General features: G+C 37.9%; 2 protein-coding genes across 3 annotated transcripts in view; both read left to right on the forward strand.

The window, feature by feature from the left end:
- Window positions 1-2,677: 2,677 nt before the first annotated feature.
- Window positions 2,678-13,588, forward strand: scly (selenocysteine lyase). 2 transcript variants are annotated; one of them, XM_073851897.1, is made up of 13 exons: window positions 2,678-2,753; window positions 3,140-3,262; window positions 3,362-3,471; window positions 4,408-4,508; window positions 7,285-7,468; window positions 8,246-8,373; window positions 8,651-8,812; window positions 8,902-9,008; window positions 9,129-9,165; window positions 9,247-9,330; window positions 9,434-9,536; window positions 11,051-11,126; window positions 11,631-13,588. In XM_073851897.1, the coding sequence occupies exons 2-13, from the start codon at window positions 3,153-3,155 to the stop codon at window positions 11,782-11,784; spliced, it is 1,356 nt and encodes a 451-aa protein (XP_073707998.1). In that variant the 5' UTR covers window positions 2,678-2,753; window positions 3,140-3,152; the 3' UTR covers window positions 11,785-13,588. The 2 variants fall into 2 exon arrangements, with proteins under 2 accessions (XP_073707998.1, XP_073707999.1); XM_073851898.1 differs by lacking the exon at window positions 3,362-3,471.
- Window positions 13,589-14,055: 467 nt separating this feature from the next.
- espnla (espin like a) overlaps window positions 14,056-16,814 on the forward strand; it is a 34,024-nt gene continuing 31,265 nt past the window's right edge. The window contains exon 1 of the mRNA XM_073852654.1: window positions 14,056-14,349. Within this exon, the coding sequence (XP_073708755.1) occupies window positions 14,056-14,349 (294 nt within the window). The remainder of the gene's footprint in view (window positions 14,350-16,814) is intronic.

The following is a 16,814-nucleotide window of genomic DNA, read 5'->3' on the forward strand; positions in this document are numbered from 1 at the left end:
ATTTGTGATTTATAACCGAATGACTGGCGGACGCATGGATTTCGTGGTACGTTCGTTTTCTCTGAATCGCTCTTACGATCAAATCAGAAAAGTTCTTAGATAAAATCAAGGATGGTTTCTACGCAAGTCTTTATAAATGAGGCCCCTGGTTTTATATGTAAAAGCCTGTTCCCCCATGGAATAAAACAATAAAATTGGTAAATTGTGACTCTTTATTTCACAATTTTGACTTTATTTTCCAGAGCTTATATGCGACAATTATGAGCTAACATCTCAAAATATTTTTTGCAAGAATTGCAAGTAAACATCTCACAATTCTGGCTTTTTTCAGAGTTTACATCTCATAATTTTATACCTTTTATACCTGAGTTTATACCTTTTAAAATGTGTATAATTTTGTCGACAAAAACAAAAAGTTGGAATTGTGAGATTAAAAAGTCTTACAGGCCTACATCATGCAAGATTTTATTACATTACAAGCTTCCATATAAACTATAAAACTTAGAAAGATAAAAAATAGAAAGATAGACCCTCTAAGATGAGATATCGACATTAGCTCTTTTCACACAGTAATACCAGTAAATTGGTGTAAAAATACGAGAACTACTTTACTAGTAAATACAAAAATGCACCGTTTACACAGGCACCGAGGTTTCGTATTTTACCGGTAAAGCACCAATCATACATCATTCAGTTTCAAAATACCTGTAAATTTAGTGACATCAGGTATTCTGTTTATCAACATGCAGGGGAATATGTAGTCAGAGTTTTTGTTGATGTTTTCATTTTTGAGCTTCTTTTGGCCCAGAGACATATTAGAAGACTATAGAAATTTCTTTGACTTAAACTGTGCAAAATAAATGCATCATCTGCATCAGAATCAAAGTCCTTTTAAGACAAGTCATGTCACTCGGCGGCCATCTTTGAAACGCCTCTCGGGCATCCAAGTGCAGCTCCTATCTCTTTGAATGGGAAACATCAAATTCTCCAAAACTGTTCGCCAAACTTACGATTAAATTTCATATTTGAAATCTCCAAAGAAATCCAACAAGAACTGCCTCATAAATATAGTTCTTTGTGCTTTAATAGCGTTAAAAAACGCTTATTTTTCCGGCTAGATGAACGCACAATTAAGAGCGCCGACTGTTTCTATAGCAACCGGGATTTCTAACTGCAGCTGTAGTGACGCGTTGACTTTACTCATCAACGATTGGCTCTTTCACTTAGAAGGCGGGGCTTCGCGACCATGATGACCGTTGCATTTTTCCCCATTCAAAACTACATGAGTGACATGTCTTTGGTATTCTAGAGTCTTTGATCAGAATGTTGATTGGCCAAAAGTCTAAACTCATACATGCTCATACCAGTTATCTTGTTCTGCGTTTACACAGAGCGCATTACCAGTAACAACTTCTCATACCGATAAAATCCCAGAACGAATTTACCGGTATTTTTGAAAAGGTCCTGTTCGTACATGGCCTTTTAATGGTAATTTACCGTTACTGTTTGTGTCAAAAGGGGCTTTGTTCAACCCAATTTTAAAATATGTATTTAAACATAAACATCATTTCAAAATAAACATAAATTTACATTGATTTAATAAAAAAAAAAGTCAGGAATATCCCAGTAGCTATGACCCTGTCTCTATTGCTGACTCTATAGACGAGGGTTTGCACTAACTGTACGTCATGGTGTGGTCAGTTACTCTGATGCATGGTCATATCGGAGATACTTGGATGTAAACAACAACATTGATTACATGGTTAATGTACTATTATATGTTGTTTTGCTAATTTATGTAGTCTAAACCATGGAAAAACTGTGGAAGCTGCTAAATCATGTAGAGAAGGACTATATAGGAAAGGGCACAATTGTTTGACAAACTAAAGTTAATAGGTGGTAAAGATACGTAAGAGAAGTATTAATTAAGATTTTAACATAATATTTCACCTACCTGACCAGAAATGATAAGAGTGTTGTCAAAAGTCTTGCCCTGGAAATCCTGGTTTAGTTTGGCCAACCACAAACACCTTTTGTTCCTCAGACAGTTTTTTTTGCCCTCTTCTCCTTGATTTAGAACTTTTGTTAGTCTATAGCACTCCAAATGTTCTTCTTGGTCTGACCAATTAGTACAGCTCAAAACATAAAAAATTGACCACTTTCAGCAGCAATAATCAGAAAAATGTGCATGTTCCGTCTGGTTCAGTGGCATTGTTTACGTTCTGTGCCATATGGCTGACTGATGACGCACTGTAAAAACACGCTTTTATCTATTCCTGTCCAAAATGTTTTAACATCTTTAAAAAAGTTACTTGTATCTATTTCCATCTATTATATTTTTCATTGGGTAGATGAAAGATACATTAAATGTTAATTCAGCTTGCCATACTATTCTCGCCTTAAAGCTACCCCCCAAAATATAAGAACGCTACTACCGCGAAGGCTTAGCTCATGAATATTAATAAAGTCACGTGAGGTTCAACCAGCGCGAGTCAGGAATCACTCCAGTCCGAAGGCTTGGCTCATTAATATTACAACGAGTACATGACTGGACGTCTTTTAGACGTTTACCAAACAACGTCAGCACGATCTGATTATTAATCCATGAACCAAGCCTTCGCTGTGGGCAACTGTCTAAAAAGAGGAGGGGTTTCATCGTGTACGCTTCCGGTTCAAAAGTAGAGCGTGCTGATGCAATGTCACCAGTTAGAACTGTGAATCATTGATAGGACATACGCTAAAGAGCAAGAGAGGTCAGTAAAGTAATGGTACAATTACACAGGTTTATCTGGTTTATCAGTGTTTATCTCTGCGATGGTTCTTGTAAAGCGACAGTAAAGACAGTTTTAGTTGTTATCTGACTCTACCAGCAGTGAACCACCTTTATGAATCAAAGTGCAGTAAATGGCTTGCACGATTTTATTACCACATGATGTTGCAATAAACTTAATTTCGATTAAATGTCAGTCTTGTATTAACAACTACGAGATACTTGCAACATGTGTAACCCAGCAAGCCTTATTATGTGACTTGTGCCTATAGTTGTTGTCATTGATGGCAATAAGTTTAATGCATGTTTTTAAACATTACCCCACATGTGTTTAGACTGATGTACAGTATTTTGTATTGTATCTACCAGTGTAATCTAGATAATGGCTGAGAAGAATGATGCCCCTATCATCCTGGGTCATAATTTATGGGGAACCTTAACACACTGTGGGTCTGACCTGGATCATCATCATGTGGCTGATGGGCCAGACAGGTAATGAATATGTCATATCATGCCTAGACTGGACATGAAGTCATTTGATCCGCCACATGCTCCAGAATGTAGTTTGTAAAGCAGCTTTGTCTGCTGCAGAATATATATGGATTACAACGCCACCACACCAGTCGATCCAGAGGTGGTCAGGGATATTTCGGATGCTTTAACTGATGCCTGGGGGAATCCCAGCAGTAATTACCTACCAGGTATGATGCCCTCAAGAGCATATTTAAAGTCATAGTTCACCCAAAAATTAAACTTTTGTTATTTTTTATTCATGTCCTTCTAAAACTTCTTTTGTGGAGTACAAAATTAAAATGATTCAGAATAAGGGTGGGAACCAAATAACAATAAAGCCACTGACTTCCTTTGTATGAAAAAAGGAGTAGTTCACTTTCAGAACAAAAATTTACAGATAATGTACTCACCCCCTTGTCAAGATGTTCAAGTCTTTCTTTCTTCTGTCGTAAAGAAATGTTTTTTAAGGAAAACATTTCAGGATTTCTCTCCATATAATGGACTTCTGTGGTGCCCCCTGAGTTTGAACTTCCAAAATGCAGTTTAAATGCAGCATCAAAGGGCTCAAATGATCTCAGCTGAAGAAGAAGGGTCTTATCTAGCAAAACGATCGGTTATAAAAACATTTACAATTGATATATTTTGTAATCTCTACACAGAGTTCACACAGAGCTAAGACGAGACAAGCATTTAAGGTTAAAAAGTATATAAATTGTAATTTTATGTTTTTTTTTTAGAAAATAACTGATTGTTTTGCTAGATAAGAACCTTTTTTCCTTGGCTGTGATCGTTTAGAGCCATTTAAAGCTGCATTTTGGAAGTTCAAACTCCGGGGCATTATAGAAGTCCATTATATGGTGAGAAATCCTGAAATGTTTTTCTCAAAAAACATAATTTCTTTACGACGGAAGAAAGAAAGACTTGAACATCTTGGATGACAAGGGGGTGAGTACATTATCTGTAAATTTTTGTTCTGAAAGTGAACTACTCCTTTATTGTACAATAAACTGAATTTTATGTTCAAAAGAACAGGTTTGGAATTACATGAGGGTGAGTGAATGATTATTATTTTTGGGTGAACTATCTATTAATCACAGTTCCCTATTGTTTTCTTCTGATCTTAGGTCTGAAAGCCAGAGACATCATTTACCATTCCAGAGACACTATTGCCAGGATGGTTGGAGGAAAAGCAGCAGACATTATTTTTACTTCAGGAGGAACTGAGGTGAGGGTTTCAAGTGTCCTAGTTCAAATAGAAATTTATCAAATTGTCTTCTTTTTTTAATTATTATCATTTATTTTTAGAGCAGAATAGTTAAGGCCCTATAGACTGTTGCATATGGATAATTCCCATTTCCACCATACCAATCTTGTGTTATAACATGCTCAAATTTCAAACAATTTTAAATTTGACGGTCTTTACCACTGACTTCATGAAGCACAAACAGTCTTGTTATAATAAATAGCTTTTGTTTTTCCTCATTTGTACTTGTTGCATTGGATAAAAATGTGTTCTTAATTAATACATATGTTAACTTAGTAAACTGGAAGCCTGTTCACACCAAGACAAATTTTCAGTGCGAAACTTTGGTTTAAATCACTTAATCACTGCTGTTACATAAAACCGTGGTTTGGTGAACAGCAGAGATTGAATTTGGTATCTGCAGTCTTGTCATTGTACAGTTGTATTTGGTAGAGGTGTAACAGTACATGTATTGGTCCCAAACTGTCACAGTTCGGTTCATGCAGTCAGCCATCCAATACAGTCAGTCATAGGCGATCAATCCAGAAGGGGAAAAACCATAGCAAATTTCAAAATGTGAAATGCTGTTTCAGAAACATGTACAGTATGTTTTAAAAGTTAGTACACCCCTCACATTTCAGCAACCATTTTAGTATCTTCTCAAGTGACAATACTATAGAAATGAAGCTTGGATATATTTTAGTCAATGTCCAGCTTGTATAGCAGTATAGATTTATTGTCCCCAGAAAATTACTCAACATACAGCCATTATTGTCAAAATAGCTGGCAACAAAAGTGAGTACACTCCAAGTGAACTTGTCCAAAGTGTCAATATATTGTGTTAGCACCATTGTTATCTGGCACTGCCTTAATCATCCTGAGCATGGAATTGACCAGAGCTGCACAGGTTGTTGCTGGGATCCTCTTCCACTCCTCACGGAGCTGCTGGACGTTAGACACATGGTGCTTCTCCACCTTCCACTTGAGGATGCCAACAGGTGCTTAACAGGGTTCAGGTCTGGAGACATACTTGGCCACCCCATCACCTTCAGCTTCTTCAGCAAGGCAGTTGTCATCTTGGTGGTGCGTTTGGTATTGTTATCATGTTGGGAAAACTGCCGTTCTGCCTAGTTTCTGGAGGGAAGCTCCCCAGTACCTGCAGCGCTCATGCAGCTCCAGACCATGGTGCTACCACCACCATGCTTGACTGTAGGCAAGACACAATTTTCTTGGTACTCCTCACCAGGGCATCGCCACACATGCTGGACACCATCTCAGCCAAACAAGTTTATCTTATAGTCTCATCAGACCACAGGACATGGTTCCAGTACTTCATGCTCTTGGACAGGTTGTCTTCAGCAAACTGTTTGTGGGCTTTCTTGTGAGCCAGCTTCAGATGAGGCTTCCTTCTGGGTCGACGCCTATGCAAACCGACTTGTTGCAGTGTGTGGCATATGGTCTGAGCATTGACAAGCTGACCTTCTACTTCTGTAACCTTTAAAGCAATGCTGGCAGCACTCATGCATCTTTTTTTTAAAGACAGGTTCTGCACCAGATGCACAGAACGAGTGCTCAGTTTCGTTGATCGACCCTTGTTCCGAATGGAACTCATCTTGGAAAACCTCTGTATGACCCTGACCACTGTAGTGTAACTCGATTTCAGGGTGCTATTTAACCTCTAATAGCCTTGGCCATCTTTGTGGAGAGCAGCAATTCTAATTCTCAAATCCTCAGAGAGTTCTTTGCCATGAGATGGCATGTTGAACATCCAGTGGTCAGTATGAGAGAATTGTACTTAAAGCACCTAATTTTAACTGCTCTAATACAAGATACACAACTTTATATGGTCCTGTCAAGCTGTCAAACATAAACATAATAAATAGGACATGTGGCTTTGCATGGTTAAACAACATACTGCTGTTATCACTTACAACACTGACAATAATGGCTGTATGTTGAGTTATTTTCAGAGGATAGTAAATCTATACTGCTATACATGCTGCACATTGACTAGTCTAAAATATATCTAAGTTTCATTTCTATAGTATTGTCCCTTCAAAAGATATACTAAAATGGTTGGTGAAATGTGAGGAGTGTAGAACTTTGAGAACTTTGATTCTTCTTGACAAGCAGGTGTCAGAAACATAATGTTACATAGCACTTTGAGTCCTGGAGTAAACTGGGTTATTTCTGCTTTTTTAATCTACTGTCAGAGAGTGAATCTGCATTTTCATGTGGAACATTCATGCTGGTGTGAACAGTTCTTAACATTGTAACACTAACTGTAAACGTTCATGTGTCAGTCCGAATGTTTTTGTTTTGTGCAGATGTCTTATGTAGCATAATTTCACAAATCTAAAGTCAGACCTCATCATTCTCTTTTCACTTTAACCCGTTAGTATTCATGTTAAATTTAACTTCCCCACGGGTGGAACGTTGAAACTCTAAGTTCAAAAAATTATACAATGAAATTCAACAACTGTTCATGCTACATGTATGTAGCTCTGTCTGTTCGAAATAAATGAAAAAATACATTTCCTGTTGTACCTCAGAGACTGAATCTGCATTTTCATGCCGAACATTTGTGCTGGTGTGAACAGCTCCTAACACTATAACACTTATCCGTAATCCTTTATGTGTCAGTCCTAATGGTGCATGCCGCTTGTGTTAAAAGGTGTGTTGAATCCCTGGTGAAAGTCGTGTGAAAGGACCTTCTACTTTATCTTTATTCAGCTCTCGTTTTCTCCTGGACTTTCAGGCCAATAATCTAGTGTTTCACACAGCTGTGGAACACTTCAGGAAGAGCAGGACTTCTGCAGAGGAAGGCACAAACAGCGAGCAGCTAAATGGAAGAGGCTCCCTGCCCCATATTATCATCTCCAATGTAGAGCATGACTCCATCAAACTTACAGCAAAAAACTTGTTAAAAGAGGGCAAAGCAGGTTAGCAGGCCTATGTTTTCTGTCTAGAACTTCAAAGGGAATCCTGGGTATTAAGACTCGAATGGCTTAATATAATGTAAATTGTTTAATACTGAAAAATGTAGTAGAAAATCCATTAAATATTTGTTACTTTAAAAAATTCATCGATTTTCCTCACAAAGAGTCTAAACGCCCCTGGATATCACAAAATTTGTGCTGAAAAACTCTTTCAGTGGCCACATCTCATGTCAAGTGCCGATGTTGTTTACGTCATTTGTACATCATCAGTAGCTGTGGTCTACTAAAAGCCTCAAAGGCATTAGGGCTAAAGTGGAGAGAACAAAGATGTGGGTGTTTAAGTGTAATTCATCGAAAGGCATCTTCCCTTTCTTTTCTCTTCTTCTGATCGCTAGGAAAGCAGTGAAGACATCGCTTCTCTTATTGCCCTTTGACTAAAAATTACAACCAAAAGCCACACAATGTGGCATCGTATCAGTATTTTCTTTTCCAAGTTGCTTATTCTGAGTTTTGTTGCGGTAAAAACAGCAACAACAATGGTGCCAGTAGCTCACCTAGTGCAACCGTTTCACGTAATCAAAATAATTGCGCCCCCATAGTCTGAAATATGTATAAAACTATGTGGATTTAAAAAAAAACATAAATCTTTTATAGGTTTTCTACTTTACGACAATACTTTACTATTGTTAATGGGAATGTTGCATCCAAAAACGTGTCTATCTGTATTGAAATATGAATATGACCAAAAATCTTTGTGCTCTGATTGGATTCTCGTTGTAGATGTCACATTTGTGCCCGTTTCAAAGGTCACGGCACGGGTGGAGGTAGAGGATGTCATTGCAGCGATTCGTCCCACCACCTGCTTAGTGTCGATCATGCTGGCCAATAATGAGACAGGCATCATTATGGTGAGAATTTTGCTTTGACAACAATCCCAATAATTTATTGAGCTATTTCATAGTTAAACAATCACATATGTTTTGGCCAATTGGGACAAGGCTTAATTGCGATGTGATATTGCTTTTATACAACATTTTATAAACATAATGTTAGTAAAGATTAACTTGCATTGTAGACACAGCATGGCTAGTTAATTTTTGCTCTGCCAATACAAATACAGTGAGTGTTTATGCTAAATCATGGCTGAAAAAACTAAAGTAACCACTGGGATTCTCCTTTCAACAGCCAATTAGGGATATTTGTCAGAGGGTGAGGGAAGTAAACAAACAGAGGTCAGCATCAGCTCCCAGAATCCTCCTGCACACTGATGCAGCACAGGCTATCGGAAAGATACGAGTGGATGCACATGAGCTGGGAGTAGACTATATTACCATTGTAGGACACAAGGTAAGTAACGTAAGATGCTGTTGATATATCATCTCTCTCTCTAAATGAAGAAAATTAGAGATGGCAATCCTGTTGATGGTGTGTTTCAGTTTTATGGCCCACGAATTGGTGCTTTGTTTGCGAACGATCCTGGAACTACAACTCCGGTTTACCCTCTGTTCTTTGGAGGAGGACAAGAGCGCAACTTCAGACCAGGGTATGACATGGTTTATTGTGAGATGGGTTTCATGTATGGGCGATGAATTATTAAGCAGAATTAAAAGAAATATGTTACTGACTCTGAAATCAAGACTGTTGTTATCTCTTTATTTCTCAGAACTGAGAACACACCAATGATAGCTGGTCTGGGAAAGGTAAAACCCACTATGTATCATAAGCATCATTTATTTAGTGTTAAATTGAATGTGTTTGTACATGCAAACTTTTCTTTAAAGGCTGCAGAATTAGTAAGCGTAAATCTAGCAGAGTATGAAGCCCATTTCTTGGACATCCGATGTTATCTAGAGCAAAGGCTGCTTGTAAGTCCTCTTTCTACCTTATTATACTTGACTAGTACAAATATTTCAGTGGGAGTATTTTTTATTTATTTTTTTCTTGTTTTTATTGCGTTTAAATATTTAGGATGTCTTTGGAAGAGATAGGATTCGTTTTAACAGCCATTTTCCTGGCTCAGACATATTGCCTAACACATGCAATGTATCCATTTTGGGAAGGGGACTTCAAGGTGAGTGACTGCCATTTCTAACCTTGTACTTTGTCTCTTACAGTACATGAGTGGAATGTTTGTACATCCTGAGATATAGGTGCACAATGTCACTTACATGTATATGTACATTTCTGTCATGACATTTCTGAGAGTTCAGCATGGTAATGACAATGACGATACATTACAATGTTAATGTGTTTGGTCTTGATGGAATAGATATGCTATGAGGTTGCTGCTGCGGCATAGCAAGTTGCGAGACTGCTACTGCCAATACATCCACAGATATGCAGCTATGAGCATGTAGAAAATACTGCTGCTGCTAACATGAAATAACCACCAAATTAGGGATGTGCCAATTGTTCGGCAACCAAAATTAGTTTGCAGTTATCTAAAATAAGCGAAAAGGCCGAATAAATTATACAGAACAGTGACGTGACGCAATCAAATAGAGGTGCGCACTAATTCAGCAAACATGTTGGCAGTGTGGAAACATTTAAAACTCTCAGAGAAAGGCACAAAAATCATTACAAGCACCAACAGCGAGAGATTGTTTAGAACCACATCGCATGTCTTCGATGAGAAGAGAAAGGGGTGGTTATTGCTGGTTACTGTATGATGACTGAAATCGCGAAATGGCCTTAAAACCATTAGTAAATAAACTACAGAATGTTATGTTGTCTAATATATGCACAAATTGTATGTATTCTGATAGCGCTGCACAAGATCATTAGCCGGGGTTCAAAGTCCAAAGCGTGAGGAAAATCTGCGTTGAAACAGCATAATGAGAATCATTCATAAATCTGCTGCTGTCAGCAAAAAAGTACACTGTAAAAAGTGAACAGTTGGATCAACTTAAAAAAAATTACTTCAATTGGTAACACCTAAAAAATTTAAGTTGATTGAACTAATATTATTTAAGTGTGATTGACCACACTTAGATAATCTTAGTTCAATCAACTTAATTTTTGTTCACTTTTTACAGTGACTGAGGTGGTCTTGTAGGTTTCTGCCAAAATAAGTCAACATTCAGCAGTATCTATCATTATTTGTTTCTGTCCTTTTTCATTCATTCATTTACTCAAATTAAAGGACCTATAACCCAACCAAATGGGCTGGATTTGTCCAGGGCAGAATTTTAACCCCAGTCCAGCCCTGTCTCCATGTAATGGATTTATACAGGTGGAGCTGGGGAAGGTGGAGGGTTTCAGAATCCAGAACCAGAACTCATTGACTGGTGATATGAAAAAAAAAAAAAACAATTAGCTGGACCATGTGAATAATGATATCATTATGTCAGATTGAGTTTGATTGAATCTAGAGTTTCATGACAGAACTTTGTCTTAAAGATTCTTCACAGATATGGTATATTTAAGCTTTGTTAAATTTCCTATAACAACATCAGTGAAATTTTTATTTGTTTGTTTGTTTTTACACATATGTTGGTCAGAAGTAGGTCAGGTCTTGACCCTGCAGATTTGTAAAACACAAGAGCTTTTGTGAATAATTGACGAGACTCTTCCCCCCTGCTGCAGGGCGTAGAGTGCTGTCCACCTGTAGGAGGTTGTTGGCCAGTGTTGGTGCTGCCTGCCACTCAGACAGAGGAGATCAGTAAGTCATCTGTATTTACAATGAAAAGTCAATATCATTTGTTTTTTGTATAAGGACACTTGTGAATTTTCAAGTGTTCTGTCAAATTAAGAGGGATCATACAAAATGCATGTTATTTAGTACTGACCTGTATAAAATATTTAACATAAGGAATGTTTACATATAGTCCACAAGAGGAAATAATAGCTGAATTTCTAAAAAAAGACCCTATTCAAAAGTTTGCATATGCTTGATTCTTAATGCTTTGTTACCTGGATGATCCACAGCTGTTTTTATTTGTTTAGTGATAGTTGTTCATGAGTCCCTTGTTTGTCCTGAACAGTTAAACTCCCCGCTGTTCTTCAGAAAAATCCTTTAGGTCCCACAAATTTTTGATTCTTCCAGCATATTTGAACCCTTTCTAAAAATGACTGTATGATTTTGAATCGTAACACTCAAAAGTCTGTTGAGTATACTTTGAAAGGGTTGTGTGCTCAATTTTGTCATGTGCTCTTATTTCCTTAGACCTTCCCATATTCTTCTAAGCTGTGGGATTCCGTACGCTGTGGCTACCAACGCTTTGAGGATCAGTGTGGGTAGGAGTACCTCCCGTGAAGATGTGGACATTGTCGTGGAGGATCTGAGAGACACTGTAGAGCAACTGGAGCGCATGAACTAGCACCATGAATGTTGTAACTGCCTAAATTTGGATATTGAACCAAAAAAGATCAAGTTTTATGGAATGGTTTTAGTTTACAGCTATGTGGCTTTGCACATTAGACGTTGTGTCATGAGTATAGAGTTCAGGTTTCAGGGTCATTGTCAGGTTGCACTATATTGATCTAAGAGCATTTATTTAGAAGAATATAATATTTAATATAAATCTTATTTGTTTTGCAAATAAACTGGTAACACTTTACAATAAGGTTCATTAGTTAACTACTTTAGTTAACATGAACTAATAATGAACAATACTTCTACCACTTTAATTAATTTGTTAATATTGATTATAACATTTACTAATGCATTATTAAAATTTTACGTTGCGTTAACGTTAGTTATTGCACTGTGAACTAACGAACTAACAATGAACAGCTGTTTTTATTAACTAACGTTAACAAAGATGAATAAACACTGTAATAAATATATTGTTCATTGTTTGTTCATGTTAACAAATGACACCTTACCAGTAGTTAGTGTTACCAGTAAATTAGATGGTGTGTCATGAGGATAGAGTTCAGGCTTAAGGGTCATTGCCAGGTTACACTATATTGATTTAAGAGCTTGTTGTTTATCAGAAATAATGTTTAATATTGTTATTTGGGAAAACGTATTTCATATATGAAACTTCAGGGAATTTAGTTGATAAATAGTAAAAAAAAATACTTTATGCAGCTTGCATATGGGGGTGTGCAATGTGTATATTCTACAAAAATATAGTAAATATAATTCTTCACATATTAACAATGTGCAAGCTGACATTATAGATGTCACTTAGTAATTGACTCATTTATTCCTGTCACTATGGGAAACTAACCAACCAATGCAGAAAATGCGAAGAATATGAAAGTCAGCTCTGCATGACTCTCCAAAAAAAAAAAAAAAAAAAAACCTGAAATGTGACCCTGGACTACAAAACCAGTCGTTAGGGTAACTTCTTTGAAATTAAGATTTATACATCATCTGAAAGCTGAATAAATATACTTTCCACTGATGTTTTTTTAGGATAGAGCAATATTTGGTTGAGGTTGGCGAAAAGAAAATCTAAATATTGAGAAAATTGCCTTTAAAGTTGTCCAGATTAAGTTCTTAGCAATGCATATTATTAATCAAAAATTAACTTTTGATATACTTACTTTCGGGAATTGACAAAATATCTCCATGGAACATGATTTACTTTACTTAATATCCCAATGATTTTTGGAATAAAGGAAAAATTGATCAATTTGACCAATACAATGTATTTTTGGCTTACAAATATACCCGTTCTACTTAAGACTGGTATTGTGGTCTAGGGTCACAAATATCAACATATCATTTTTCTGTAGATATTCCACACCCCTACTTGCATTTGACTTTTGGCTTTAGTCATGGTCATTTCAGGTTCTTTTTAACAGGGATTTTGAGTTATTTGGTTTTGGTACTTAAAGGTCCTGATTTTATATTAAATACACTGATAAGTTGTTTTGTTTTTAAAGGGTTTCATAATTAAGTGATGTAAACTGTTCTAATTGTGCTGTAGATGTTCATACCCTATTTTTCAGGGAACAACAAAGACCTCTTCATTTTAACTTGGCGGCTGCACTTAGTTACATTGGGATGTGATGGAGCGTGCACCTTCAGAATGAGACGGCGATATCTGTTACCGGTACAACAAAGCTGCACCAGCATTATTAAATGTTCTAAATGGACTCTCTTTAACATCAGTGCTGATCTGATCTCCCCTGATGCTGAATCATTAAAGTTCATATGCTCTGACCAAACTGCTCCATTTTAATCCCTTGTTCACTTTCCAGACACACTCTTGGCCATTCAGACAGAAATGAATAATGAAAATGAGGCTCACTGTAATCTCTAATCACATGCCACATGCATGCACACCAGTTTTAGTAGGTCTTCAGAGGCCAGTTCTCTCATTACTCGGGTGTCTGCTGCCAGAGCCGAGGGCAACCATGTGCAGGTTGGTAGACGAGCACAAAGGCAACGGCTGGGCCACGATGAGCACTGGTGCATTGTGACGTCTTTCATTACCTTTACAGCTCACCGGGCCAGACCTGCACCTCTCCTCCGCTCACCCAACCCCGCCAGCTGGCAGACGGTTAGGTGTCGGCTTCCCCTGTGTGTGTGTGTGTGTGTGCATGTGTGCCGTGGGGGGTAGGTTGAATTGCCTGAGACGGTGACCGGAGCTAGTCAAAGGCAGCTTGCGCAGGTGCAGAGAGGCAGGGTTGACATGGTGCTCCAAAAGGCCATTGCCGCAGCCCGGGAAGGAGACCTACGGAGCCTCAGGGAGCTTGCCGAAACTGGATGTCTTACCGGCGCCATTGTGGATGCTCAGGGGGCGGGACTGGTGCACCATGCCGCACGCTGTGGTCAGCTGGACTGCCTTTGCTTTCTGGTGACAGAAGCGAGGATGGCTGCTGACACGAGGGCCCTTAATGGAGCCACACCTGTCCATGATGCTGCAGCTACAGGTCACACCCGGGAACTAAAGTGGCTCGTACAGGTTGCAAGATGTAATGCACAGGTGAGTAGAGAGGTTATGGAGCTATGAGTGTTAGCACTGTGGTGTGAATGGAGTTGGATCGAGGGTTGCTTTTCAAACAGGTGGTTTACTTTTCTTCTGTATGGTCACGCTGTGCCATACAATCAAAGTGGATGGTGGCAAAAGACTGTCATACTCCAAAAATGACAAAAAACACTGTAGAAGTAGTTCAGGTATGACTTGTGTTCTATTATCCAAGTCTCCTGAAGCCAGAGAAAATTACAAACAAAACCATGCTCAGATAAACCACAAAAGAAGAAACCAACCCAAGGTAGTTTGGAGAGTAAGGAGTTTGGATTTAGTTTTTTACATGACTGACCCATATTAAAAACTATTTTTCTGATCCCATTCTTCTGTTTTGGAAAATGTATATCAGCTGTTAGTAGTAAAAAAAAAACTTCTCAATAAGACATCAAATTATGATTTTAATAACATACACCAAGTCTGTTATAATACTATATGTCAATACACTGAGGTGCAAATATAGTCTGCCACTAAAAGCAATTTATACAGTGCTTTGCGAAAGTATTCACACCCCTTCATGTTTTACACATTTGGTTATGCTGCAGCCTTATGTTTAGCTGTTTTAAATTACTCCCCCCTCCCCCCCACACCAATCTACTTTTAATACAACATAATGACGAAGCAAAAAACAGATCTGTGATAACTTCCTAAAGGAGAAACTTAAATATTTACATTGCATAAGTATTCATACCCTTAAACTCAGTACTTAGTTGAAGCACCCTTGGCAGTGATTATAGCCTCAAGACTTTTTGGGTAAGGTGTGACAAGCTTTGCACATCTTCATTTGGGAATTTTCTTTCACTCTTCTCTGCATATTTTCTCAAGTTTTTATCCAGAGATGTTCTATTGGGTTCAAGTCTGAGCTCTGGCTGGGCCACTCAAGGGCAATTACAGAAGTGTCTAATCCACTCTTGTATTGTCTTAGCTTTGTGATTATGGTTGGAAGATGAACCTTCTGCCCAGTCTGAGTGCTCTAAACTAGGTTTTCATTAAGGATATCCCTGTATTTTGCTGTGTTGAGCATTCTTTCTACCCTGACAAGTCCCAGAGTCTCTGTTGCTGAAAACATTCCCACTGCATGAGGTTGGTGCAACCACTATGCTTCACTGTTGTGATGGTATTGTGCAGGTCATGCGCACAATTGTTTCTCACAGTTCTTTAGGTGCTTTTTTGCAACCCCAAAAGTGGGGTTGTCTTCACAGAGGGGAGCCGTGAGTCTGTCCAGTTTAAGCCTAGATCATTAGTGTTGCAGTGATGTTTGTCCTTCTATAAGTTTCTTTTATCTCCATATATGACTATGGCGCTTAACCAGAGTGACCATCAGCTTCTTGGTCACCACTCTAACCAATAAGTTTGGCAGAAAGAATCCTGGTTGTTCGAGACTTCTTCCGTTTAAGGACTATGGAGGCCGCATGCTCCTGTTAACCTTCAATGCAGTAGAAATAATTTTGTTGTCTTCCCCGTATCTGTCTCAACAAAGTTCTGTCTCTCAGCTCCGCAGGCCAATACTTTGAGCTCATGGCTTGGTTATTTTCTCTGATATGCATTTTCTGTTGTTAGACCTTGTATAGACAGGTGTGTGCCTTCCCAAATTATGTCAAATAGAATTTGCCACAGGTTTACACCAATCAAAGTGTAAAAGCATCTCAAAGTTGATCCAGCAAAACTGGAATGCTTCTGAGCTTAAGAAAATTGTGTCATTTATTATTCATTCCAAACCTGTAAGACACAAATTAAGATGTTTTTGATGAAATCCGAGAGGTTTCTGACCCTCCATAGACAGCAATGCAACTACCACATTCAAGAAATACATCTCAGACTTACATACTACAGTGCCTTACGAAAGTATTCATTTCCATTCATTATGTCTTTCTTTCTTCAGTCGTAAGGAAATTGTTTTTTCAGTAAAACATTTTAGGATTTCTCTCCATATAATGGACTTCTATGGTGCCCCCGAGTTTGAACTTCCGAAATTCAGGGCTCTAAACGATCACAGCCGAGGAAAAAAGGGTCTTATCTAGCAAAACAATGTATTATTTTTTAAAAACAATTACAATTTATATAGTTTTTAACCTTTTTGAGATTAAAAAGTATACAAGTTGTAAATGTTTTTAGAAAATAACCAATCGTTTTGCTAGATGAGACCCTTCTTCCTCGGCTGGGATCATTTAGAGCCCTTTGAAGCTGTATTTAAACTGCATTTTGGAAGTTCAAACTCGGGGGCACCATAGAAGTCCATTATATGGAGAAAAATCCTGAAATGTTTTCCTCAAAAAACACCATTTCTTTACGACTGAAGAAAAAAAGACGTGAACATCTTAGATGACAAGGGGGTGATTATCTGTAAATTCTTGTTCTGAAAGTGAACTACTCCTTTAACTCAGCACTTAGCTGAAGCCCCTTTGCAGCCTTTCTGGCTATGA

The sequence above is a fragment of the Garra rufa genome, chromosome 12, assembly GCF_049309525.1.
Source record: "Garra rufa chromosome 12, GarRuf1.0, whole genome shotgun sequence".
Lineage (NCBI taxonomy): Eukaryota > Metazoa > Chordata > Actinopteri > Cypriniformes > Cyprinidae > Garra > Garra rufa.